This window comes from Camelina sativa, chromosome 4 (genome assembly GCF_030686135.1).
Source record: "Camelina sativa cultivar CO46 ecotype springtype chromosome 4, ASM3068613v1".
NCBI classification, from domain to species: Eukaryota; Viridiplantae; Streptophyta; class Magnoliopsida; order Brassicales; family Brassicaceae; genus Camelina; species Camelina sativa.
The window spans coordinates 30,151,480-30,179,369 of NC_141883.1; the positions used below are offsets into that span (position 1 = coordinate 30,151,480).

At 36.6% G+C, this 27,890-nt stretch overlaps 6 protein-coding genes and 2 pseudogenes across 9 annotated transcripts; 6 read left to right on the top strand and 2 right to left on the bottom strand.

The window, feature by feature from the left end:
• Positions 1-383: 383 nt before the first annotated feature.
• LOC104784348 (serine/threonine-protein kinase ZRK4 pseudogene) lies at positions 384-1,703 on the top strand (annotated as a pseudogene).
• Positions 1,704-2,441: 738 nt separating this feature from the next.
• Positions 2,442-3,727, top strand: LOC104784349 (mitogen-activated protein kinase kinase kinase 20-like). Its single transcript, XM_019244390.2, has one exon. It carries the CDS (start codon positions 2,525-2,527, stop codon positions 3,653-3,655), a length of 1,131 nt encoding a protein of 376 aa, XP_019099935.2. The 5' UTR covers positions 2,442-2,524; the 3' UTR covers positions 3,656-3,727.
• A 2,095-nt stretch (positions 3,728-5,822) lies between these two features.
• On the top strand, positions 5,823-8,110 carry LOC104782683 (F-box protein At5g49610). 3 transcript variants are annotated; one of them, XM_010507689.3, is made up of 3 exons: positions 5,823-5,979; positions 6,561-7,753; positions 7,839-8,110. In XM_010507689.3, exons 2-3 carry the CDS (start codon positions 6,589-6,591, stop codon positions 7,874-7,876), a joined length of 1,203 nt encoding a protein of 400 aa, XP_010505991.1. In that variant the 5' UTR covers positions 5,823-5,979; positions 6,561-6,588; the 3' UTR covers positions 7,877-8,110. The 3 variants fall into 3 exon arrangements, with proteins under 3 accessions (XP_010505991.1, XP_087367929.1, XP_087367928.1); XM_087511803.1 differs by having other exon boundaries at positions 5,828-6,003; XM_087511802.1 differs by having other exon boundaries at positions 5,839-6,154.
• Positions 8,111-8,860: 750 nt separating this feature from the next.
• On the top strand, positions 8,861-9,940 carry LOC104784350 (mitogen-activated protein kinase kinase kinase 20-like). The gene has a single exon (XM_010509390.2). It carries the CDS (start codon positions 8,894-8,896, stop codon positions 9,938-9,940), a length of 1,047 nt encoding a protein of 348 aa, XP_010507692.2. The 5' UTR covers positions 8,861-8,893.
• Positions 9,941-15,107: 5,167 nt separating this feature from the next.
• Positions 15,108-16,292, top strand: LOC104782684 (zinc finger protein 8 pseudogene; annotated as a pseudogene). The gene has a single exon (XR_015597649.1). The product of XR_015597649.1 is annotated as a zinc finger protein 8 pseudogene (transcript).
• A 502-nt stretch (positions 16,293-16,794) lies between these two features.
• LOC104782688 (uncharacterized) lies at positions 16,795-20,823 on the bottom strand. Its single transcript, XM_087511806.1, has 8 exons — positions 20,647-20,823; positions 20,510-20,560; positions 19,851-19,902; positions 19,721-19,779; positions 19,572-19,617; positions 18,958-19,091; positions 17,703-17,779; positions 16,795-17,048 (listed from the first exon to the last, which is right to left on the bottom strand). Exons 1-7 carry the CDS (start codon positions 20,770-20,772, stop codon positions 17,741-17,743), a joined length of 507 nt encoding a protein of 168 aa, XP_087367932.1. The 5' UTR covers positions 20,773-20,823; the 3' UTR covers positions 16,795-17,048; positions 17,703-17,740.
• Positions 20,824-20,928: 105 nt separating this feature from the next.
• On the top strand, positions 20,929-22,021 carry LOC104782686 (uncharacterized). Its single transcript, XM_010507691.3, has 2 exons — positions 20,929-21,645; positions 21,744-22,021. Exons 1-2 carry the CDS (start codon positions 20,952-20,954, stop codon positions 21,941-21,943), a joined length of 894 nt encoding a protein of 297 aa, XP_010505993.1. The 5' UTR covers positions 20,929-20,951; the 3' UTR covers positions 21,944-22,021.
• Positions 22,022-22,067: 46 nt separating this feature from the next.
• Positions 22,068-27,765, bottom strand: LOC104782689 (uncharacterized). The gene is made up of 8 exons (XM_087511805.1): positions 26,933-27,765; positions 26,274-26,606; positions 25,937-26,196; positions 25,502-25,643; positions 24,981-25,349; positions 24,737-24,868; positions 24,511-24,639; positions 22,068-24,415 (listed from the first exon to the last, which is right to left on the bottom strand). The coding sequence occupies exons 1-8, from the start codon at positions 27,044-27,046 to the stop codon at positions 22,190-22,192; spliced, it is 3,705 nt and encodes a 1,234-aa protein (XP_087367931.1). The 5' UTR covers positions 27,047-27,765; the 3' UTR covers positions 22,068-22,189.
• Positions 27,766-27,890: the final 125 nt, after the last annotated feature.

Here is a 27,890-nt window from a genome sequence, read left to right on the forward strand (position 1 = left end):
CCTGGAACTAACGATATTGTTTGTCCCATTTGTTTTTCGGAGTATGCTATAGTAAAGAGACCGTGCGTTGCATACCGGAATGTGATCATTGCTTCCACATTGAATGTATAGATAGATATGGATGGGTAGCTTGATGTTATAATTACCCTTTTATCTCCTTTACATATTTGGTTTTTTTACAAAATAATATTTTAAAATAAATATTTTTAATTAAACAAAATGTTTTTGATATATTCAAATAATTTTTTAAGTGTATCGGAACATCTATATTCTTGGCTAGGAGATAAAATAAATGTATACGTGACATTTCAATCATCATTATTAATAATTCTTTTCTTCTCTTATGTCATGATGTTCAAGTTCAACCACATTATTTACTTATTTTGAGTTGACCACAAAAGTCACTTTTTTCGAATCATTGAACAAGTCGTTCCAAAATCGAGTTCAAACTCTTGCCGAAGAAGTATAGCTAGTGTTTCACTGCGATTTTGCTTGTTCTGTAGTTTGTTTTAAGATGTTTTGGTGGAGAAGGAAAAAGCATGAAGTCAACGAACGACAGAGAATGTTTATGAAGAATGGGAGTTTACTACTTGAAGAGGTCATTGCGATCAGTGATGATGCTAAATCTAATCCTATCAAAAATTTCTCAGCTGATCAGATCAGAGAAGCCACTAACAACTTCAGCCGCGGTAATCTTGTACGCATCGATAGATTCCGACATTACAGAGGTGTGATTGATGACCGTGTCGTGCTTATCAAGAAATGGGCCTATGGAGGATCAATTTACTCTGAGAAGATGTACCGCGACTTAGCGGTTTCATCAATGGTGAGTGGTCACAAAAACTTCCTCAAACTGTTGGGTTGTTGCCTAGAATTCGCTTACCCGGTTCTAGTTTGCGAATATGCCGAGGTCATTACTCGTAGCCTAAGAGGAAAAAGATGTCCGATAGATCCAGCTTTAACATGGAGTATGAGAATTGTTATAGCAAAGGAGATTGCAAACGCTTTAACTTACCTTCACACAGCGTTTTCAAGAACTTTAGTCCATAAAGATATACAACCTTGTCAGATTTTCTTAAATAATAATGGAACACCAAAGTTGGGTGAGTTTTGCAACAGTGTTTTCATTCCAAAAGTTGGGTGAGTTTTGTAGTGGAAGGAACATATGGGTATCTTGATCCCACTTATCTGTCAAAGGGTTTAGTCACTGAGAAGACTGATGTATATAGCTTTGGAGCGTTAATGTTTGTTCTTTTGACTGGCAAAATACCGCGACCATACATTTGGACAAAACAAGATGATTTGTATTCGTCTCTGGAAGATCCAAAGAGTTTGTCTGAATTGGTCAGGGATGGAAGATTTGATGAGGTTGTGGATAAAAAGATGTTGGTAATTGAAGGTAGAGATATAGAGCAAGAGCGATTACAAATCAAAGCATTTCTTGAGCTCGCGTTGAGATGCATTGGTCGTCAAGGGGACGTTCCAAAGATGATTGAAGTGGCCAAAGAACTTATAAGAATTGAGAGATTGAAGGATCTGTCTTGTGGTTCTTAAGGATATCTATTGTGGTTCTTCTGTTTCACATCTTTCTTTAGTCAAAGATACTGATAATAACTTTTTTCTTATTAAGCTCCAAATCATCAGTGAATATGATGCAAAAAATTTGTACTTTTTTAGAATATATTTGTTTTATGTTTTGTTCATCTCCTTTGGAGTAGAATTCTTCGGCAAGGCGCACATCTTCTAACCTGGTAACAATGCGGTATTGCTTATGGCTCATCTATAAGTGCTCATAAAAGTTAAGCTTAGTATTGGTGCTTTTGTTTGTCCAAAAAAAAAAAAAGTATTGGTGCTTTTTTTGTTAAGTGATTGTTGGGGCGTGGCTCTGGTTAAGAGCATCTCAACACAAAGATGTTAGTAATATTTTAATGTGGTTTAGTTATATAAATGTTTGACAAAAAAAACAAAAACAAGTGTCAAATGAGATTCTTTATTACTCAGAAATTCTCAAAATTTTATAATGTAGTTTTTTATGTGTCCGACTTGATTTATGTTTCGTCATAAGTCATAACAGCCTTCGTAATTCTCTCAATTGCAATACTAATTAGTATTGCAATTTGCTTTTCACCTAAAAAAAATTAGTATTGCAATTTGCAACGATGCCTTCATAGTTCCTTCTAATTTGGAATTGGCAATTAAAGTTCGCACGTGTTTTACAGGAAAAAAGGAAATTGTTAGTTATCTTTCGTAAATTAAATATGAAAAGGAGATAAAAGGGAAATTGAGATTACCAATCTCTAATGTGATTTTGAGTCTTACAGAAAAAGGGAAACTGAGGTTGCTTATCCCTTACGGAACAGGAGGAAGTTTTCTCTACATATATGATTCGTAGAGGGTCGCTCCAGGGTATCTGATATTTCGTCTTCACCAAATTGTTTCGATTCTCGAATTTTCACGGACGTGACCAGTGACCTAGAGTTTTTACTTCTTGGAGCCGAAGAAATCAGAGAATTAATTATATTCAATGGCAATGGTGACACCGGAGTTAGAATTCAATAGGTATCTCGGAAAGGGTTCGTACGGTTCCGTGAGCCTCTTCAAGTATACAAAACCACACTCGACGCTCTACACCGCAGTGAAGATTACCGACTACAAAAACGCCGAGTCTCTGGGCAAAGAGTTTCAAATCCTGTCCCAGTTCAAGGGTTGTCCAAGAATCGTCCAGTGCTATGAGGACAGATTGATAGAGAATCTAGACGCTGAGGGTAACATAGAGTACATGATGCTAATGGAGTACGCTGCTGGAGGAAGCTTGAGGACTTTCATGAAGCGATCCAAAGACAAGAAATTGCCTGATCCTTTGATCAGAGAGTTTACTCGTATGATTCTTGAAGGCTTAGCCACCATTCACAAACACGGCTACGTTCACTGCGATCTCAAACCCGGAAACATACTCGTTTTTCCCAAGTGCGTCTACAAGAAGGGCGCGTGGAGATCGTCTTACGAACTGAAGATTTCTGATTTAGGGTTGTCGAAAAAAGATGGAGACATGAAGTGGTGGCATCCTTGTCGTCCGTTTGCGGGAACGGCCATCTATATGTCGCCAGAATCGATTGCTCACGGAGAGACAGGGACAGGACTTGATTTCTGGTCGTTGGGATGTGTGGTGTTGGAGATGTACACTGGAAAGAAACCATGGTGGCATACAAACTTTGACTTGGAGGATCTCAAGAAGTGGTACGCGCCACTGATCCCGAGTGATCTTCCTTGCGATGCAAAAGAATTTATTATGTCTTGCTTCACGTCAAATACTGAAGAGAGAAGAGATGCGTTGACGTTGTTAGAGCATAGCTTCTTGCGTGGGGAAGTTAATAAGGGCACAACGCCTCATGATGATAAGAATGAGAATCCGAGGGACATTGCACTGACATTGGGGAAAGTTGTGAAGAGGCCATCAAAAGTTATTTCAATTTTCAAAAGAGCCGGAGAATTGATGAAGATCATCAAGAAGCAGCCAAGACAACCGAGACACAATTTGCTTCCTGTTCACCAGCCTTGTCCCTTAGCAGAACCATCTCAAAATATTTGGTTTTTCATTTATTGTTCTCTTTGTGTTGTGTTTATCTTGTTAATGCTAGTTTGTTTCTTTGGTTAATTGTTAAAGAAATAATGGCATTAATTGCTCTGTCCTTTTTTTTTTTGTCAATCAATTGCTCTGTTTCATTCATGTGAAGTTTCGATGGTTGGCTGTTTCATTATTAGTGTAAATATGGCATGTGTGAGATGGTGATGGAACCAAAGGTCCAAGAAATTGAGGCTTAGTAAGAAATCAAGAGGCAACGCCAACGCCCAATACTCCTAGCTTAGTTTACACAACTAGTACGTAATAAGTTGTTAAGTATAATAAGCTAATTGAAAATTGGATTTTAGAACTAAATTTTAGAATCGAATTGTTTACCAAGTCTTGAAAGGTATAGAGATTTATTAACTATATATATGTTGATCGTGGCCTCGAACAAGTCGCTACATTCATTCTTAAATCCAAATCTTTAGTTATAAAAAAAAAATAGCAAATGAAGATATTGATTAAATTTAACTCTTATGAAGTTTCATGATATCCGATTCATATCCAAGACTAAGAGTTATATGAATTTGAATCAATTTTTGACATACAGAGAGGTTCTATTTGATTGATTTCAAAAGAAAAATCTTGTTAAAGGATATATCAATTTTAATTTATAGTCATTCTTATTTCTAGTCAAAGAGAAAGTGATGCAGTTCTTGACTATGTCTAATAAATAATTTTGATAAAATTCTAGATTGAATATTAATTAATCTTGTATGTTAATTCAATAAGAGTCCAAAGTGTACATTTTTTTCTTACGTTTTGTTTTTTTTGTGTATAGTGATTGTTTCTTTTCCTAATAATATTTCATATTTATTTTGGTAGATCAACCGATCAGTGTATCCGATGGATAAAGTTTGATGATCAGTAGAATATATATTTTTTTATCAAAAATAACTTTAAAATCTATAAAAAAAAAAAGTATAAAAAATGATAAATGTTGTTGAATAGTAGAAAAAACCTTGAATAAAGTTTGAATAGTAGAAAAAACCTTGAATAAAGTTTATTATTATTATATTATTGTTTGATAAAATTTGATGATTAGTAGAATATATCCTTTATCTTAAATAAATTAAAAACCTTTAATAAGAAACTATACCTTTGATGATAAATCTTGTTACATAGAAAAAATCACACTTTTGAGCAAATTAGTTGCATTTCTACTTGGCTCTTTGTTTTCTTTATTTATTCTTTTTTCTTTTTTTTTGGTGAGATTTTCTTTATTTATTCTGATCACTGAAATTGTCCTTTTATTTTATTTTTAAAATCCTTTCTAATAGAAACCTTATAAAGGTCGATAAGGGTTTTCTTTTTTTTAAAGATGTGGATTGAGGTGTCCCCATCCCATGGATTATGATTGACTTGGTTCGGTTCCAAAATCTTACTTGTGGATTAGTAAATTTGGTTCACTATCAAATCTGTGGAAATTCTTCACAAAATTTGACGACCCGTTTAAAATTATCATTGTAAACTAGGTTTCCACAATAAATTTGTTTAAGGAGGGAAACAAATTCAATAGAGTTATCTCTCTAGAAAATAGATCTAAGCTCTCAGATTGAAAGTAAAGAAGTAGAACTCAAAGGAATTAGGGTTTATTGCTCTAAACAAGAGGAGAACTCGATTATTGTATTTTATTCTAGATGCCTTACAATGGAGAAGTCTCTCCTTCTTTATACATGTTCTAAGATTACAATATATTAACTTTCCTTATCGGACGAAGTGAGATATGGAAAACTGCCTCATTGCTTCAGTCGGCCGCCGTGCCGAAGTGGAAGTCGGCTCCTTCTTCTTCAAGGCTACACTTTGGCCGAACTGACTTCTTGTTGACCTAATCGAGCCCTTAACCGGTTTCCCGGTTAACTAATCAATTAGTATTTCTGGTTTAGCTCGGTATGTCGGGGGTGCTGAATCCCGCACCAACAATTCTCTTTTCTTCTTTTCATGGCTTGGCGATGAATTAGACCAAAGAAAGAAGTGTAATCAATTTTTTTTTTTGGTTTGCATACCGTATTGAACCGGACGAGTCAAGGAGGAGGAGGGAGGGGGTTGTTTGCGTTTGCGGTTCTTTTTCCCGGTTAAATCTGTGGGAATCGTAACCGAAACAGCGAAATGATCCGGTTTAATCAAGCACCGCAGAAATAACCGATCCATACCGGAGAAATGATCCGATTAAACCGATTAAATCTTGCGGAGAAATGATCCGTCTTTTGATTAAATAAAGAAAGTATTTAACGCCGAGACGGTGCGGTGCTCTCCCCGATTGATAGAGAGAGAGAGAGAGAGAGAGAGAGAGCTACACGAATTCATGAAATTGTTGTTTCCAGTTTTACAGTTTTGAGCCGGGGGAAGAGGAGGTTGCCCCCTTTTTCCTTCCATTTGTGTGATAATCCTTCTTGTTCTACATTCATATTATTATTGTCTATCAATAATTTCCTGCTTTGTTACCCTTTTTGGTTCCAATCTTGTGTCGATTTGCGATATCCGTCGTGGTAATGGGTTTTGTTTCAGAAACAAAATCCTTGATTTCATGTAGGTGCATACTGTTATTATCCTTATTAGATCGGTCCTCGTAACTATCAATTTGATTATTCCGATTCTCGCTACTTTAGACTTTTGTATCCTTTTGGCAATTTATTATTCTCAGGTTCTCTATTCAGTGTTGATCTCATGCATATATATCTATTTATAATGAATCATGCGGATGGAAGTACTGTTGCATTTTTCGTTTCGTTTCAAACACTGTTGCTTGCTTCTGATATGGGTACAGCTGTCTTTGTGGTCTTTCATCTTAACCGGTGCTGTGTTTTGTGTATGAGTAGTTAGCAGTTGTGTGCTCGTTACTTACAGTCACTTAAATACACATTTATGCTGGTGAAATATCTGTGTTTGAGTCCCTTTATGTGCTAAGTGCTAACTGATGTTTTTGTTGATGCAGAGCCTTAGCAACAGAAAGCAAACATAAAATGGTCCTAACTAGTGCTCAGCGTATCAAGCGGATGAGATTAGAGGAACAGCCTCTCGAGCTATCTAGAGCAGAGAAAACAGATACATGGAAGATTGTGGATGTAGAGTTTATTTTTATGGAAATCCTATCTCGTGTCTCTGCCAAATCTCTCTCGTCTTTTAAGACACTTAGTAAGCATTGGTGTAAATCCAGTGGTACTAAATACTTTTATGAGCTGCAGTTAGAGAAATCAAGGAAGAATCCCTCGTTCATTGTCTGTCCTATTATGGAGGCAGCAATGAAGTTGTATTTGAGGTATGCAAAGAATTTTAAACATTCCCTCCTCAACACTATTGATCCATCTCAAAGAAGCCAAGAGGACTTCATGTACATGATTTCATCGTTTAACGGACTCATCTGCTGCGTGAATCTCTTTTGTGACGAAGACGTAGAAAGCAAGTTTTCTGATCTGCAGATATGGATATGCAACCCTTGTACGAGGGAGACTCTCCTTCTTCCCCAAGGGAGTCCATCATTTGACTTTGTGCCAAGTGTTGGGGTGGCCTATGGCTCTGACATCTGTGATTACAGAATTTTCCGAATATTCTGCGTTGGAGTGGGATATTATTTCTGTGAGGTGTATTCGTCTAGGAATGGTTCTTGGAAAAACATTGGCTTTGTGCCTCGTCTTCCTATGCGTTCTGGTCTTAGGCCGTTCAGAACTGGTCATATTTTTGTTGGAGGTAAAATATATTGGCTGGTATCTTTAGATGAGCTAGGTGAGATCCTCTCAGTGGATTTGGAAGGAAGATTTGAGGTTATGAACTTGCCTAAGTATTCAGATGATCTAAACGATGAAAACAAGATCACAGAGGCGACCCATCTGCTCATTTTTCAAGGATCTCTCGCATTGGTTGTACTACATCCATGCCAGATGGATATTTGGGTTTGGAAAGACGACGGTGAGAAATATAGTTGGGACCTTGTACTGGCGATTGATACTCCAATCAGAGATGAAGAACTGGTTTTATCTGTAACTTCATTAAAGAACAAGCTCGTATGTGTGAATGAGACACACTGGCGTATATATGATGTGGAGACTAAAATCTGGAGGAAGATAAGGGGCCCTCGTACTGGATTTTGCAATCCTGCTATTTTCCCATTCACCGAAAGCATTCTTCCATGTAAGTTGAGTTTTATATGAATGATACTATGTTTGTTCCTTTGTTTGCCTTCTAATCCGCTTTGATCTGTTGTTTGGTGAATCAGGTAATGGTGGTGTAGGACTAACTGTAGAAGGAACATGAAGAGTATTGGTGTTCTATGATGCAGAGATTTTTGAATTGGAAGGCAATGTGTTTCTCTCAGGAGCTGTCATATTGGTTCAAAACTTTTTGGTTTGTGTCAGTTTGTCTCTCTTTTTTCATTTTCTTTAGACTTGGTTTTGTACAGTTTCTTAAATAAAGATACCAATTAGCCGTGGGTGCTTTGTCTCTGAACAAAGTTTTAATGTTATAAAGTCTTTTCATGTTCCGATGCTATGGTATGGCTCACCTCTTGTTGTTATTTGATATGTTAGTGTGCTGATTTTGAATTCTCCTGTCGGCTCAAAACAACCTTAGTGCCATTTTCTAGAGAAACAAAAAGTTTATGAAAAGAAAACAGAGCATAAACACAAGCAAAACCACGCAAAAATCGTATTAATGCTTAAATTTAATATGTATTTAATCATCATTCAATTAAAATCGGATTTTGATTTGATAAGTCCAAAAGAGTGAAAAGTTTGTTTTTTTTTTTTTTTTTTTCGGCGAGTGAAAAGTTTGTTTTCACCGGCATAGTTTGATTTCTACAGTGGGTTAGATCAAGTAATTACTATTTTGTAAAACAAAATCCATTAAATGCGTCATCCAACGGTCAGAATCCACTAGATGGGTTGTGCAACGGCAGATCTTGCTATTTTCCTTTTTGTTTATGAATATTCCCATATTTTAATGACTACATATATATTTCCTTTTCCTTTTCTTATCTCAACGAATTAATTAATGCGATAATATCTATTTACTTCTAAATCAGAACTCGAAATTTTACCCCTTTTTTTTTTTTACCATCAAAAACCAAAATCCTAAGCAAACTAAGGTCTCTCTATATATATTCGTCGTTCTCTCTAGGGTTGTTAATTCCTGCACTAAAGAGTTTAGATATCAAAGTAGCCAGAGATTGATCAGAGGTTAGAGCGAAATCAATCGAGAACAATACAACGAAAATCTTACAGAAAACGCGAGAAAGTGATCAGAGATAAGCAATCGCAAAACAAGTTGCAGGAGATGGAATTGGTGAAAGTTTTGGGAAAAGGTACTTACGGCTCCGTTGAACTCTTCAGCTACAAACGAAACGACGGATCAACGTCTTTCACCGCAGTGAAGATCATGGACTCTCAAGACTACGATTCGATCGACCGAGAGTTTCGGATTCTTTCGGAACTCAAAGGATGTCCTAGTATCGTGCAGTTGTATGGGAAATCTCTGGTTCAAGGAACCGATTGCAATGGAAACAAAGTTTACAAGATGTCTATGGAATACGCATCTGCTGGTACTTTAACTAATTTCATCGAAAGAAACAGAACAAAGTTGTCTAATTCGGTTATTAAAGACTTCACTCGCATGATCCTACAAGGGTTGGTCTCCATTCATAGTCACGGTTATGTCCATTGTGATCTTAAACCGGATAATCTCCTTCTTTTCCCGATCTACGAGAAAGAAACGTGGAATTGTTCTTACGAACTGAAGATTTCGGATTTTGGATTGACGACAAGGGCCGGAGACGAATCTCATTGCTGGAGAATCGATGAACCGTGGGTGGGAACGGCTATCTACATGTCTCCGGAGTCTGTTCGCGATGGCACCACCGTTGAGAAAACCCTAGATTTGTGGTCGCTTGGTTGCATAGTGTTGGAGATGGTTACCGGTGAGAGGACATGGTTAGGGTTTGACTTAGAGGGTGTTAAGTCTCTTCTCTTGGATGAGATGGCACCAGAGATCCCAGAGACTGTGCCGTGTGACGCAAGGCAGTTTTTGGAGAAGTGTTTCGCAAGAAAACCTGAGGATAGAGGAACAGCTTCGGAGTTGTTGTTGCATCCGTTTTTGATCGGAGATAATGAGAAGATGGGTTCTTCCGCCGCCGGAGAGAGGACGGGGATGGTGTTGAGGCTCAGAAAACCTCCGCCGATATCGAAAGATATTCCAACGAAGCCACTGAAGTTGAAGGTTATTTCACAAAAGCCCCAACAATTTAAGAAAGTCTCAAATAAACCCCGAACGGTGAAGATTCTTCCTCCGAGACCCCCAGTATCAAATTTTGTTCCTGTTCAGTAGTAGTTTGCTGAAGTTTAAACACTATTACTCACTCTGTCAAAAATGTAGAATTTGCAATTTTAAAATTGTATGTGGTATGAAATCTATTGATATGTTTTCAGTTCAAATGAAATTAATTGGTTATATATAATTTTGCGATTTTTCTCCCTAAATCATCAGCTCTAATTTACACTTACACTCGATTAACCCAATTAACTGTATAGTATTTTGTACAATTTCTTTGAGCTTAATTAATTAGCTTTGACTTTGAGGATAAACAACTAGAGAGGTTCAAACACATGGGCTGTCAAAAAGGCCAATTTATGTTTCGACCCATCACAAAGTCGACCACTAAAAATGGAAATCCTTCTTATTTTTGTGTTATGCAATGGCCAACATCAAAGCAACCGTTATTTTATTTTGGGTTTACAAATAAAGAGTTCCGAGTCCTTTAGATCAGAGTTCAAACTGAACATCTGTTCAGGTTCTTGTTCAAGAGCTAGCTCTCCAAAATTTACTAGTATAGCTACTTTAATTAGCACACAATTATAAACCCGGTTTTAAGTTCCTTAGTAATATATACTTAAGGCTTAAGAGCAATATTAATCAATATATAATTGTTGAGAAAAAATAGTATAAATATATATGTAAAGTTGACTCACTTCCCATGCACGAGGGTTCTTATATATTTTATGAGGAAAAATAGATATTAAACAGAAAATAGAAAACTGACGAGAGGGCCGGAGACATATCACATAATCTAGAGAAAGTTCCCCACATACATTGTTAACCATCATCTGAAAAGATGCTCTCACAATACACACACACACACACATATATGTATAGGAATGTTCATAAATGGTGGTCCATTTAAAAGAAACAAGACCCATATCAGTTTCAGACAATAATGATAATCACAAACCCACCAAAAGCTATAATAATACACATGTCACATTTGTATGTATGTAAATCCTTTTATATTGAGAGAGCCCATTCTCTGCATATGTTGTTGTCACCACTTATAAATAAGTCTTACTCTTTCAATCATGTTTTTTTTCTTTCTTCTTAATGCTTATTTTCAAATATCTCATTTTCTTTTTCATGGTAAGATATATTCATACATATCATCCTTATGCGACTCTATAATATATGAACGTTCTAGAAATGTGTATGATGGCGCCTCGATGTTAAACACAATTTTTAATATCGAACTTATAAAAGTTGACTTTGTTGATGCCGGTTTGTAGAATATTGACGGTTAGTTTTAAACTCATTCGTTTGTTGTTCATCATATACATGGGTTGCGTTTTCTATTCGCTAAATCTATTTAGACAGGCATTTATTGGTAAAAAGTAAACACATATATAGAGTCTGTTAAACGCAAAGTCGTATTCATTTGCTAGTAACATTTTAAGTTCTCTTTGTAAATCCATAATGAAGATCACACCGTGAGATATTAATTGGTCTTATCATCATTGTATAAAAAGTTAATAATGAGTTGTGATGTGTTCGATGAAGTGATGGAGAGTTAAGAGTAGATTGTTTTAAAAAACTGAAAGAGACCGGTGAGCTCTTCATGTTGTTTTTAACTCCACTTGCATTTGTTCTATAGCTTTTAATTTTGGGCTTCCTTCATTCTCATTTTCTGTTTTCTTCTACTTTGAAATAAAAATATCTTTAACCATTTATTTTCTATATTATTACTTTGAAGTTCGGTCCTTATATATAGCTGAACATTGTGAGGTCACATATAACGAAAAGGACAAGATATGCTTGTCCCTCAAAATCTAGACTCTCTTTACTCATCTTTCATATTTATTATTTATTACTGGCCAAACAATTCATTTCATCTCACAAAAATAAATAAGGAGGGAATTTGCATACACATATATAAGAGTTGAATCCAAGGAATGGATGTGAGGGCAAGAAAGTGAGAGATATGGTCCCCTCAACAAAAGCCATTAAATCTCTGAGCATATGACTGTGACTTTAATGGCAAAGCAAAGAGGTTTGCAATTGCATGATTCAATGAAGAGTTGCTGTTAGGGTTTGGGAGATTTGTGGGCTTTTAAGTGCATGTTTTTTTGTGGGGTTCAAAATGCCATTCATGGGACCCAATTACATATTGTGAGATTTGTTTCATTTTTTCTTTGTAACCATTTTTTAGATATACATTTACTATATGAGTACTTTATCTACTGTATGTATATGTTTGTTTGTTTTTTTTGAAAATTTTATTTTTCATAAGACTTTAAAAAATAGTATATTATGACAAAAAAAAAAATATATATATATATATATATATATATATATATATATATATATATATGGTAGATAGACACTGATTATGACTCAGGTTTAGACAACATATAGATTTCGATCTAAGAAAACATATGGATTATGACAAAAATATATATATATATCTCTAATTGTGTGTCTAACTAAAGAAGACTAGTAAGATCTAAGAAATTTGAAAAAAAATTGGTTGTAGTAAGACAAAAAAAACTATCTCTAATTGTGTGTCTAACTAAAGAAGACTAGTAAGATCTAAGAGATTTGGAAAAAATTTGGTTGTAGTAAGTTCAATACTATACATTCTCAATATAATTTTTATTTATATAGTTTACTTAAATATCAGAAAATACCCAAAAAAAAAAAAAATTAACATGTATTAAAAGCTTGATATCATAATTTCCGAACGCTCTCTGATAATTTTAAATTTAAAACGCATGTTAGGTTTAAACAGGTTTACACTAATGTGATTGTTTGTGGGAAAATAAAAGAGATGTGGACTCGTCATGTGAAGTCCAAAATCTGCAAAATTATGTATGTAAATTAATGTACTTTGGGACCAGCATTCGCGTGGACATTATTACCATAGTTGAATTTATTTCCTTTCTTACAATAAGTTTTGATTATTCATATATATAATTATAAGCAAGGAAAGAAAGTAACGAAAACAATTTTGATGGATCTTTAAGGGAATCCTGCTGAGAAAATTTGGAAAATAATAAAAATCGCTTACAATATTTAATTTATAATTTTTAGAATTATAAATGACGTTATTCTTTCTATTTTACAAGAGAATAGTTTATCTGTTGACCAAAAAAAAAAAAGGAATAGTTCTATCTATTCACAAATGGATGATCCATATTGGAGTATATAGAACAACAATTGAGAGACGATTCGATAAGTATTATATGAAAACATTGAATACTATTACAGTATAGTCAGCAATCAGCATTGATCTATAACAAATATATTAATTAATCATATGTTTTCAAAATAGTTGGTTTAAATTCAAATATTTAGTCATTTGGTGAAGAACAAGCCTTTACTAACAACTAATTTAACGTCATACGTACTTTGGGTTAATGATGATTTTTCGTCCAACCATTTATAAATCAAATATACTATTTCATAGCAATTTTATTAGATATTTAAATTGAGGATCTCTCCATGGTATAGTGGAGCTGCATGCATGGAATGGGGGTTTGGTTAAATTATAATTCTTCTTTGTATGACATACCAAATGTCATATATACATTTTCTAGATGCTATCCTTTTTACTTGATTTATTATGTTGCCCGGCCCAATTAACATTATATTTACTCTATTCAAAACACATTAGCAATTCATATATGCCTTGGGGGCAAAAAAAAAAATGAGAATCAGGGAAAATTATCAAAAGCAATGGGATCTAAAATTGAATTATTCTTGCAAAAGTATTCAAATATATATATATAGTATTGATGGTAAACATAAAGGGAATATATAGTTCATTAATCAGACGTGGATCAAATCTTGCCGGATGATCGAGTTGATAAGTATCAATATATCACATAAGGAGATCATGTGATCTCCACAAAAACAACAGTTCAATCTTTTAATATGTTTGATTATCTGCTGATGACATCAACTAGTTGATTATTAGCATCATTAAATTATCATGTACATGGACCACCTCTCTCTCCTCTCTCTCTCTCTCTCTCTCTGTAAGATCATCCTTGCATCAGAGAGACAAAACATCCAAGAGACTAAGAATATGGTCCTTGAGAGAGAAGAGCTCTCTTTTAATATTAGGTCTTTCTCTTTTTCCCTCTATTAGTAGTAAAATTCATGTACTTATACGTAGACATAATAACAAAATAGGTCCATGATGTAAAAGAGTACACACCTAACTTCACCTTGCTAATGATCTCTTACCTACAAACTCTCACTCTTTTTAGTACATCTCATTACTCACCATGACCCCATTTCATCTGCTTACGATCAATTTGGTAAGCTTTTTGTCTTAGTTTCAACATTTGCAGGAATCATTTTTAAGAAACAACTAACAAAAAAGGAGATAACTTTGCTGTCGACAAAAAAAAAAAAGGAGATAACTTTGCAAAGAGGATTGATGTGGTTTGATTTTAGAAGAGATGGATGCATGTATATACATATATGTATGTGTGTGAAATTTTGGGAGATTTAGATAGGGGAAGTGGATATAGATTAGAGGTCTCCCTATATATTTATGCATCCGGCCATTTTACTATATTAATTTATCGCACCTACCGTGACACGGTACATATTAACCATCATAGTAAGCTACAACTTAAACACAAGATACATTGTAATCATAGGACTATATATGTCCATTTCCCCGTACCGACGTGTCGTATGCTTCCATAACCTAGTTTAGGTTAATTTATCAACAAAAACTTTAGGTTTATTTAAAAATGCATTGTAGTAAACCATTTTAAGGTTTTATGAAGTTTAGTCTAGAAATTGATTTAAAAAAAAAGTTAACTATATATATTTACATTTATGTTGTAGTCTCTCCTTATAAATTTGCACATGAAAATCTTCATCAACTTAGATAAAAGTTACTGAAATTTCTTCGAATAACTAAAATGGTAAAGCTTAAGTGTTCTATCTCTTTTTTTTTTTTTTTTTTTTTTTTTTTTTTTTTTTTTTGTATTGTATGAAGTCCTGAATATGGGATGAAAAGAGAGAGATAAAACATACAATGTGTATGTTTGTTCTTGGAAATAAAGTTTTTTCTTTTAAATAACAAATGCTTGATTTTTTTTTTTTGAAATTAGTATGAGATTTGGTTGATGGAGATCACTCGCTTGTATATGAAAGTAAAAATATTAAGTTGTATATTTATTCTTTTTGCAAGTGAAATGTGGATCACTCTTAGTCTTATACTAAAGGTGTGGATAAACGTAAAAATACTTACATACGCATGCGGCCATATATGCGCTGGTTAAGTAACAATTATTTACCTTAAAAGAATTTGGGAACCTCTTTAAATTAATGCAAAACCTCATCTCTTGTCTTTCTGTCTCTGAAACTGTCAACCTCATTCGTCTCAAACTCACTCATTCTTCTCTCTCTCTCTCTCTCTCTCTCTTTTTTCTATCTTCCATGGAAGAAACCAATGGACGAAGAGAAACTCACGATTTCATGAACGTCAATGTTGAATCTTTCTCGCAGCTTCCTTTCATCCGCCGTACTCCGCCCAAAGAAAAAGCAGCCATTATTCGTCTCTTCGGCCAAGAGCTCGTCGGAGATAACTCCGAGAACATATCTGCAGATTCTTCTGACCAAACGTCTACCAAGAACGATGAGAGCTCTGAGAATATCAAGGACAAGGAAAAGGACAAGGACAAGGAGAAAGACAGAGACAAAGACAAGGACAAAGACAACAACAACAACAGGAGATTCGAGTGTCACTACTGCTTCAGAAACTTCCCTACTTCTCAAGCCCTAGGTGGACATCAAAACGCTCACAAACGCGAACGTCAACACGCCAAACGCGGTTCCATGACTTCATACCTTCACCATCATCATCAGCCTGACCCTCACCACGTCTACGGCTTCCTCAACAGCCACCACCACCGTCACTACCCCTCGTGGACGTCGGAGCCTAGATACTACGGTGGAGGAGGACATCAAACATCGTCGTATTATTCAAGGAGTACTCTTCCTCCTCCTCCACCTTCTAATATCCCACCGACAATAAACGGAAGTCCATTAGGTTTGTGGCGTGTACCGCCTTCCACGTCAGCAAACACTATTCATCATGGCGTTTACTCAGCTTCACCAGCTTCAGTGTTTAGGACGCATGAGCAAGAGACGACTAAGGAGCCTCACTGGCCGTACAGATTGATGAAACCCAATGTACAAGATCATGTGAGTCTCGATCTTCATCTTTGACAAATTTTTCTTCTTCTTTTTTTAACTTATAGCCGTGATGAGACGAGAAAACAAAAAACAAGAACCGGCATGGTGTGTAGATCTTGAACCTTTATGAGGTTTTCACATTCTAATGCGTTTGTATCATTTAATAAAGGAATAATATTTTGGTTAATTAGTAAGATATATATATGTTCATCCATTTTCCTCTCACGTGTGTGTGAATGATACAATTATTACTTTTTGTTTGTTTTCATCTGTTCATTTCTGAGTTCTGTTATGGCTTCAAGATTCTATATCTTTCAGAGAAAGAGGAACATTAATTAAGAGCCATGGAAGTCATACACACGTACTTTCTCTCTGTTGTTGCAGTCGAGAGAAATCTTAAGTCAATTTGTGTATCTTAACCATTAAAAACCCAAGAAGCCTCTTTAGATGCAAATGCTTTAAGGTCTCTGTCTAATTAAACGATCTTTTACCGAATCAAGAGGCAACGAAGAAAGCTCAAGGATGGGTAAATGCAGATGTTGATGATGATTCGGTGACTGTGGGGATCACTGAAGACAATGGACAAGACAAAAGGGGAGAGAGAGAGAGAGGGAGAGTTGAGAAGTGAAAGTGGTCCATGATTACAAATGTAGAGTTAGCCAAAGAGAGCTTTCACATCTTTCTCAACACAGAGAACCTAAAGCTAAAGCTTTTCCTCAAAAGCTTTCTTCTTTAGTTTCTTTTCAAACCTTTTTTTGGGCAATTCAAAGAGAATCATCAACAAACAAGCTGTATACCATATTTACTTGTTCATTTCTCTACCCATATACTCTCTGATCATCAATACAAAATGGACTTAAAAAAAAAGTTGTTAGTATCAGCGGCACATGACCATGTTTCTTCTTATTGCCTCCATAGAACAGCCTTTGAATGAAGTCTATATGCCCAAGGCCTACAAGAATCAACAAATTATTAATCTTCTATCTGAGAAGAAGCAATGATATCAATCCTCGTACCTAACATCTGACCTTCAATGGATTAAACTAATCAAACATTAAAGACAACCATATATAACTCTACGACTTTTGCATAGACAAAGAAAATTCAAAAGCTTGACTTTTCTAGTTTTGGCAAGACTTCAGTCACAAATATGTGGCATTGCCTCACAGTATGATAACCATAACCACAATACGGATTTTTTTGGCAAAAACTCGTGATGGTTACAGATACATAACGCCTATTTGCTTTAGAATTACCAGCTGTGGTACATTTCATATCAAAGCTAACCGATATATAAAAGTTAAACGACAGCTAATCTTACTCTCTCAAGTCTACTAGAGTGATAATTCCAAAAGAACAACTTTGGATACTCTTTCAGGTAATGCAGTTTACAAGTACTGAGATTGAACAGCAGAAGAAGTACTTTTGTTCTCAAGTTATTTATGTCGCAAAACGTTGTAGTTGTAGCATGATTGCTAATGTGTAACTACCGTAACGCAAGAGGTACGTTCTTATGATACCACCAATTATCCTAAAGCTTTCAAACAAGTCTCAGCAGATTATTGTGATAACAGGTTGCAGAAAGTGACATTGCAAAATTTCTGACCTTAAGTCTTTTTAGTCGCGGAACAGGACAGTCGCTGTCTATTTTACGGGGGAAGGACCAAACGGTGCAAACTCAGCCTGTCAATCAAAAGGAGGAGAGATAAGGTTTTTTCTAGACAAGTCTTATGGATAGTTTTGGAACAAGTTTTTGCAATAAGGATGTATATCACATGGGAACAAAAACACCAAAGACAGAAGAAAAGACATATATGCCCTCATGGGAACAGTTGTTTGGATACAAAACTGCAGAGATTAAACCAGAGAGCACAGTACCTCTGAGAATTACGTGATGCTTTTATCAAATTATGGAAAATTTAAGGATACTCAGTGAATGAATGCTGTCAAAGAGTTAACATCAAGAGCAGCTATAAAAGGACCCCACTAGTTAATGCAATGGAGAAGGAAGCATGTGATGAACAACATGATAAAAGAAGCACATAATAAAGACGTGTGAAGAGCATACACATTATATAACCTTAGGACCACTTTCTCTGCTCTCCTGTTTTTTTTTTCCTTTTATATAAGATATGTAAAAGGACTAGTGGAATTTAAGGAACATCGGCCCACAACCCTAGGAAAGTTGCAACTTGAGGATGATAGTTCGAACAGTACACATCTCAAACCCCTTAAGAAATAAAAACTCAACTTAATCTGTTTTACACAACACTGCAACCTGCCAAAATGGTCTTATTTTGGTGACCAAAAAAATCTACACAAAGTTCCACCTACCCTATAGAGTATAGACCATGTGGTTAATCCTTGGGACTATGATTCTTATACCACTAATTTTCAATAACTACTTGACTTGCACTGTTGATCACTCGGAATCTCAGATGATTTTATGTCAGGATTCAGGAAAAACAAATCAAAAGTTGTATTCATTCATATGCAAGGTAGCCACTGAGAAGACATGGTTCGTGACTGCTTGTAAAATATGACCAGGATGATATTGTATAGATGATAAGAGTATCTTTATACAACACCGTTAAGAATCAAATACCATGGCATTAGTAGCAATGTACAGGGTATAGAAGCAGTTTTGAAGATGGCAAACAAAACCAAAACGTGAAGATGGAGAGGAACTAAAAGACATTATATTTGGTATAACTATGTTGAAGAATTAACATTATAGATGTGGTTCTCAAGAATGTGACTTGAAAAGAAAACCAAATAGAAGAAGAGATACTGAAATAAGCTGCTTTAGCCAGAGGAGTGGGAAAGATTTTCGTTTATATCTGTGCATGACTTCAATTTACCTCTTCTTTTTGAGTTCGAGAGAGATGAGCTTCTTCGATACGGCGGGTGAGCATAGATATTCCATAATGTGAAGCACTTGAAGATGCATAATACGAGGTGACTGTCAGCTGTGCAAACTTCGGAAGTGCATAACCTACCAGATATTATACAAAAACAAAAGTTCAGGTGCTTTCTTGAAAGAAAACAGACAGGCATATACCTAAAACAAAAGCATACGTGCAAGAAGCTACTAAATACCTACTACCACCTGGCATTTGTGCGTTTTAAACAGATAGATGAAAATCCATCTTCTTGATGGTTTACATAATTAATGCAAGTAATTCACCTAAGGGTAATAGTTGCAACTCTACACTGTGCAGCACAACGTGACTCGTATTCTAACCAGACACTAGTGAAAAAATGATCATGGCTCATAAAATTTCTTGCATTAAAAAGCTAAAACTACAAATGTTTCTAAGCGAACAACATATAATGTAAGTTCAAAACACAATTTCTGAAGGCCAATTCACAAAAATTCAGGACAACAAAGACATTTGATCACTAACGCAGGATATATAAACAATAAAATATTTAGGCGCAAGAGAAGCGAGTGAGCCAAAGAAGATTATGCTACCTCCAAACGCAGCTCCTACACCTGAATATACTAGCAGCAATGGAACCTATAAGGAAAAGCAATGAAAATTCATACGAGGTACTGTCAACAGACAAGAAGAAACAGGCAGAATTTCAAAACTAGAAGACAAGGCAAGAGAAAATGCATACCCCCACAAGAAAAGAGAGCCGCTTTGACCCTGGAAACCGATTTTGAAGATAGGGGATCCCTGAAAGACCAAAGAGATAAGTTATACTGTAGAAATGATATATATATGACGACATGAGAATCATGTGATACCTGTATTGAAAGCATGGACGGCACTAAGCAATCCACCAATACCAGAACCAGCCTATATAGCACAGGAGATACCTAGTTAGAAGCAGAGTAGTACAACTAAATGCTCAATCATAAAAATCAATTTCCATGCTATCCAAAAGGTAATGGACTCATGGTATTCCCAACCAAAAAATACTAAAAGAAAAGTCAAAACCCAACAATGTGAATGAAAAATATCGGTGAACTGAAAAAAAATTGGAGAATATGATGCTCTGCACCCAACAAGCTAAGACAAATAATTTCCAGAGAAAAAGCTTAAGCACAATACTGATCAGATACTGCAATAGACCAAATTAACACTAACCTAGAAAAAAAGCCATCTCACAAGTCAATGTGAAAAAAGGTTAAACCTTTACATGGCCAGCAGAAGAAATCAATAATCCCAACGCAATCGCCTAAGATAGAATGAAAATTCTCATTCTCAACCTAATTACATCCAAATTCAGCTGATTGTCCACACAAACCCCAATTACATAACACCAATCAGCTCATATGCTCAGTTAACGAAATAAATAAGACATTTTTTTTTCCACAGAAATCAGCTAAAACAACCACTAAAGAGAATTCCAAAAGAGATGAATGAGATAGGGGGGGGGGGGGGGGGGAATGCTAAAACTGACCACTGCAGCAGCATCGTGCAAAACTGGAGTAACCATCCACTCTCCTTTCTCCTGAGAAGTGTGTTTTTCACAAGAAACATATTCTCATACCCTCTTTAACTCCAAAACCACAAAAACATTGGAAAAAAAAAACTCACTGAATTAGGGTTTAAGAGAGAAAGGCAACGAGGACATCGAGCTGAACCAAGACCAGGATTCATAGTCGGATCATAATCAAGATTCCCACGCCGAAGCTTCTCTTCGTATACTTCTCTCGTTCCCATCCTCTCTCTCTTCTCCGATCACCGTCTCTCCGAGAATGTTCTCCACCGCGTTGCCACGCCCATAACTGAAGCCTTACAGAATTATTAGATAATGGGCCTAATGGGCTTTTTTATTACGGCCCAAATAGACACAGCTACGTCATCGTCATCGTCATCGTCTTCCCCCAAATTCATTCGAGATGCCCTACAAAAATTCTGGCTGCTATCTTCTTCTTCTTCTGCTTCTTCCTCGATTTAGTACAGAAACTGTAATTTTATCAATGTCCTCCCTTTCGTTTCCATCTTCCTCTTCGTCTGCCCTTTTACCTTCCCTGTTTGCTTTTGATTCTTCGCGTATTGTCTCATTGCAACCAAAGAAGCTAACTCGTCTTCAAAGTCACTTCTTTACTCCTAAACAACATGTTTCATTTCCACAGTCTAATGTCTCTGGTTACAGAGCGTTTTGTGTTTCTTCTTCAACTTCCCCACCAGAAGGAACAGTCTCAGTAGTCGATTTCCATGAGAAAGATTGGTCCTTTCTCGAATCTATGGAAACAGACTCCACTGAACATACCCAGAAGATCGAAAAGATCATAAAAGCTGGAGAAATATCAGAATCCTCGAGGGTTTTGGTTTCAATTAGCTCAGAGGCCTTCGTTGATCGTCTGGTGGAATCTTCTTCACCTACTCAGCTCTTGCTTATAGTCCATGACTCCCTTTTTACGTTAGCCTGTGTCAAAGAGAAGTACGACAAAGTCAAATGTTGGCAAGGGGAAATGATCTATGTCCCTGAAAAATGGTCTCCATTAGACGCTGTGTTTCTTTACTTCCTTCCAGCTTTGCCTTTCCACCTCGACGAGCTGTTCAAGACACTCTCTCAACGTTGTTCCTCAGGTACAATGTTTTGACCTTTCTTCACTCTCTCTCTCTGTCTCAGGCTAACAATTGTCTTAGTTTCTAATACATTCCGGTCTAAATGCTTGTATCATCAGGTGCACGAGTAGTAATCAGTCACCCGCAAGGTAGACAAGGCTTGGAGCAGCAAAGGAAAGAGTTTTCAGATGTGGTCGTCTCTGATTTACCTGATGATTCCACATTGAGGAATGTTGCCAAGAGGCATTCATTTGAGCTAACCCAGTTTGTTGATGAGCAAGGACTTTATCTTGCTGTTCTGAAATCCTCCAAACAATAGATTATGTCAAGAGACCATCATCATAAATCATCTTTTGTATGAGATATATATATATATATAAGATTTTTTTTTTTGCCTGTTTGTGTTGTGATGAAAAATACACCCAACCATGGAGAATTATTCATTTTTGAGTAAAACAAAAACCTTTGAAATATGCAGAGATCTTTACATGAAATAAAACAACCAAAGGTATTTTACTGCGTTCTCCATGACGCCAAAACAATCCAAGATATTGTATAAAAACTTTTAGAAGATAGAAAACCTCAATCTGTTACTTGTCGCAAACAAGTTGTACTCTTCACCAACTACGTTCTCTTTCTCCTTCTTACTATTGCCGGTGGTATCACCAAAAACATGATCTCCTGAGAACTGCAACGAGAAATCCCCTAAAATTCCATCTTTTGAATGAGCAGGATTCGACTTACTTCTTGTTGATAGAGCAACCGGGCCACCGAAGTGGAATAAGGAGAAGTTTTCATCACCCTCAGTTTGTAGACCTCCGCTCCTTGGAGTTTTCATCACAGGCATTTCTTTTAATTTCCTCTCATCTGCTTCCTTCAGATAACTGTGCTCTGATGGCTCAAGAGTTTGAGCTTGGTCCACAGTGTTCATTGTGGTGGTTTCAGCAAACGGATGGAAAACTGGAACTGGCCCGGAGTTGAAGAAAGGGGCTGCTGAATGGTTCAATGGGGTCCCGTACTGCACGCATAGAGGGGACTCTCCATTCAGACTGTATCCAAGAGGACCAGTGTATACATAATGGTTAGGATGAGGATATTGCATTAATCCGTTGGCTGGAGCTGCAGACCATGAGACTGGAGCTTGATGATAGTAGCCCATTGTTGTAGGAGTCTGGAAGACTGATGACAATGGTATACTCTGGTTAAGCATTTGGGGAAACATCATGTTTTGTGGCTGGGGCAAATAGGAACCAGTATTAACACTTGGTACCATATTTTCCATGTTTTGGCTGGGAACCATAAAAGGAGTTCCTGCTAATTTGCTCTCCTTGTTGTCAGCTGGAAGGTTGGACATATTCTTAATCCTTAAAACGTCTCTTTCATCAATACTCTTCTCTGTCACTTTCTCTGCCATCTTCTCGTGACAGTCAGGCATATCGTTCCGAATATCCACTATATTCTCCCTTCCTTCAGATTGCGGACTGGCATCTTCGGAATCAGACATTGAGGATGATTCACTGTTTCCGTTGTTTGAAGAAGCTGTATTGCTATCTCCTTCACTGGGACATGAAGAGCAATTGTCTGAACTGGAGGTTCTACTCATCATAGGATCTTTTGAGTACAGGTCATCAATCTTCTGTATTATGTGAACTTCCATCTTCTTGTCTTCCTCGGTTGAACTACTAAAATTCCCATTACCCAACTTATCTGTAGCCTTGCATAGAGACACTATGTCAGCTGACTTCACAACGGAGCTAACATCTTCAGTCTCTTCTGACTTAAATGTTGAACATGCAAGTAAAGATATGTCAGAGTTTGAGCTGTTTCGTGGATGCTTCAGCTCCACGGAGTCCAATACTTTTCTCACATTTACTGGGTCCATCATAGAAGCGTTTTGACTGTTTTTCATTTTGCTTCTTATCTCTCGTCGATGATTTGACTGCGTATACCTATTGGCTCGGTTAAGCTTGGAGACATCCAGATCAGAGTCTGATTTGAAGATTGCTTTGGGTTCTCGCATGCCTCTGGTTGCAGATATATTAGAATCTACCTTTTCCCGGTAACCATTAATGGGTTTGCAACTGCAAGAATTGTAACCATATCTCTCACCAGTCCTGTCGTCTGAACATTGGAACTCCTCATGAGACCTAATGCTATTTGGGCTACCACCAGACTTCGAAGCTTTCACTCTCAAATTTTTATCCGACCCATTGAAGTGTCGTGAAGACATTTCTGATCTATCATTACAGTACCTTGCCTCAGAACAACTGACAAAAGAATCATTCTCTGTATATCTGCCTTTTTCTGACCACCTCAAAGAATGATCAGGCTGAACCTCTTTCCAGAATCTTGCTGTATGATGAACAGGTCTTGGATTTCCTTGCGTAAAGCACCCGTTTTGATCTTCACGATCTATAATCTCCCTATCAGTGCTATCACAATAGTGGGTTTCAGCTCTTGGAGAAGTGCAACCATCCAAACACTCTCCATCTTGATCATCAAGAGATCCAGGTGAAGACAAATCTACATCTCCATTTTCAACTCCTGACTCCTCGCAACTTATGGTTTTGTTATTTTCTTCATCAAGATTTGGAGAACCATCTTCTTCCCTCGACATATTTGGCAGTATTGCTTTATCACTAAATTTTGGATTCTTCTGCTCTTTTTCTCGTTCTTTTTCCTTCAACCTCTCCTTTCTACGAAGTTTTTTCTCCCTTTCTTTAATTCGTTTCCTTTCTTTTCGCTCCTCTTCTTCACGCTTCTCTTTCTCTTCTTCCTCTAGAAGTTTTTCCTGCAAATGTTGAGATGATGGAGTTGTGGGACAGATAAAAGCGTAAGTGTGTTGTTAAATTGCGTAGATTGACTGAATGCGGCGAACAAACAAACCTGCTTCTCCAAGGTGACAATTTCCTTGCAGGCAATATGAACACGTTGCTCTAATAGTTTTGATGAAAGGCAGACAAATATACTGTGTGCATTTTGACGGGCTGTACCTTCCCTAAATGCCTTTTCAACCTAAGATATTACCACGCAAAGATAAAAATGAATACACCTAAATACAGCATAAAAAAACAATGAATGGAAGGTGTACTTAGAGGAAGCTATAACAAACCTGCTCCTTGAAAATAACCGTTGCAGCATCTAGAAGAAACTCTCGAGCAAGTTCTGGACTCTTAGCATGCTTTTGTGGACGCAAGCACTCACCATCAAGCTCATTCCCATCTTTGTCTATCATGACTTCATCCTTATAAATCATTGGAAACACAATGATATTATTTTAACAAGGGGATATAATATCTGCAAAGTTGTAAATATTTGAAGGTTTTGGGCCGCAAAGCTTATGAATCTTCAGTTACCTCTTCTTCCTCAGCCTCTTCAGCATGCTCAAAAAACATTCGAATGCATTCCCCTCTTTTAATTGAAACAAAGCCATCCCCAACCACAAGCCTGGAGTGAACGCATTGTTGGCCTCTCAATGCATGGGCTTTGACGGATATCTCGGAGGAGCGGCCATTTTTTTTAAATGCCCTAAGAGTAATGTAACATTCGTGTAATCCACGAAGATCTATGCCCTTGACTTGGGCACTCCGATCGTTGCCAACATATTTGAACTCGAGGATATCAGATTCACCCTCTCCAGTTCCAATAGCCCACTCGAATTGATGATATCCAGCATTCTCTGTAAAATATTGACTCCAATCTGCTCGGACAGAATCAACGTCCACCTGAGAAAATGCAATTACACTTCTGATTCTACCTTCCAATATAAGCCTCTCCCAGGTATATTGACAAATTTACTCTTTAAAATCAAAGCTCTTGTAGTATAGGAAATAGGAATCTACAAAGTAAGAGGAAAAGGTTAAGAAAGATAAAAGACCTGATACTGAAAGGCTGTATCGGCAACACAAAACCAGTCGGTACATCTTGGTTCTCTCTGCATTCGTTTAAGTTCCTTAAGTTCTTTAAATTCCCGAATAACATTTCTTCTGCAGTCTCTACAAAACTTTTTGCAGTTGAATCTGTAGTTTGAAAGGTCAACATGTTATTAAGGAAAGGAAAAGAAGTCACAAGTCAATGAAAAGAAGAGAAGGAGAACATAACAACTAAGTAATGCATACAATGACTTGACAGGCACATCCCAAAAGTCGAAAATACTGAATCCCTAATCATTATCTAATTTAAAATATGGTCATTTAAGTAGTACGGATTCCTAATACACCACCCTAGTCGGAGAACAAGATCATATCGAAATACTTTTTTAACTGAACGTGTGACAGAACATCCAAGAATTTTGAATCAGCAAATAACAAACCTGTCATTTAGTCTTTCCACGAAATCCTCTTCTTTCATTCTCAAAAGTGACAATCGACTTTCCTCTTCAAGTGCAGACCAAAAATCCACTAATGTATCACAAGAGAGCCTGGTGGTATGCAAAGCACATGTTTCTCTAGTTCCATGACCTTTACCATAACCAGCAATCCCCTGACTTAGCCAAACCCGACCTCCGCCACCACAAGCATCGGGATAAAGCAACTCACGTTCCCTCTCTCGAGCATGGGCACTTTCAAACACCTGCTAGAGCTAATAGATTAGCTAGGTTAAACTGTACCAAACAAACCAAGAATAGGGAAACCATGGATGAAACTTACAGTTTGAAGCCCTTTGAAAGATTTGGCATACAAAAAGCAGTCCTGAAGTGTGAGAGATCCCTCACGTGTAGTGCTGAGACCTCCCCAGCGATGAATAGCAGGGTTCTGGTATGCAACCGTATATCTCTTACTGGCAGCTGATTTACCGTCGGTTTGATCTTTTAATACTTTCCGTTGAGCGGCCCTCCCACTTGCAACAATCTGCGAGAAACCTTCCTTCAGCAGGCGGTGGCATCTGGAACAGCACATATTCTTGCGAGCTTGCTCAAACAAAACCTGCTTATCAATCCTAAGGAGCTCCTCCCTAGCTTTCGGCGACAGCTCACTCCAGAACTGTAACACGAAGTTCATATAAAAATGGGGTTTGGAGTATAGTAAATCATAAGAAAAACGTGAACGCATACACGGTTTAATAAACGAGCATTATAGCCAGAGTATAGAATATGTTAAACAAGATATACAAAAACTAAGACCCAATAATCAAAACCACCAAAGGCTGAATCAAGAGAAACATATCTAGCAAATCAATCACAAGTAACCTAAAAACAAATCATCAAGCAAAAGACTAGGCAACGATCCAATCTGGGCTAAATTCAACGTAAGAACAAAAAAAATCCAGAGAATCGAATCGGAAGAAGAAGAAGAAGAAGAAGAAGTACCTTTTGCAACTGATCGTAGCTAACTCCATCGAAATCGTCAGACCAAAACCTAGAAGAGTAATGCTCATTTCTCTGTGCTAAACCCGGCATCGTTTTACACTTATCTTTGTTCATCAACCAAATGATTCCATAATCCTTTCTCCTCTCACACGGAAGCGTCGCGAAAACTTAAAACCTCAGGAAACCTAATAAAAAAGAGAGCGACTCCGTTCCGATTGAATTCTTCTCGAATCGTGACAACGAAATCAATCCAAAATCGAATCGGGAATAAGCGTTCGATCGAGATCTGTATGTAAGTAAATGGATAATCCGAATTTAAAAATTAAAACCCGGATTACGTCAAATACGAATCCTGAAACGAAGGAAATCGAATCAAGGAAATTGAATTTGGGATTGGGAAAGAGACGCGAAACAGGAGGGTTCGTCGGGGCGATGACGACGAGATTCGCAGCTGAGTTTTATATATTACTGCTGCTGGGTATCAAAAGAGGAGGAGAAGGAGACGGGTTTGTTATTATTATTATAAATAAAATTAAAAAAAAAAACACAAAGTTAGAAAAGAAAAAAAAAACCTAAAATGTGCTTTACTGTTATTTACTTTCTTTACATTCTGGTAAAAAGTGAAACAAATCTACTCATTTTTATTATAATTTTTAATGCCGATATTTAATATTTTTTAACAAAAAAAAATCCCAATGTGTCTCTCTCCTTTTTCCCTCATTTTCTTTTTCTTCCCCCCCCAATTCGAATAAATAAATAAAATCATTTTTCTTTTTATATTTTTAAAAATATAAAGTTGTGGTGGTGAGTTAAAAAAAAAAAAAAAAAAAAAAGAGTTGTGGTGAATGTGGTTTGTTTGGGACTTCAGCTTCATATGGGTTTACTTGTTTAGTGAACTAGTGGGTCAATGTGTGGAACTGTGGATGTCGTCATTGTGTTGTTTATTCATGCTTCTGAG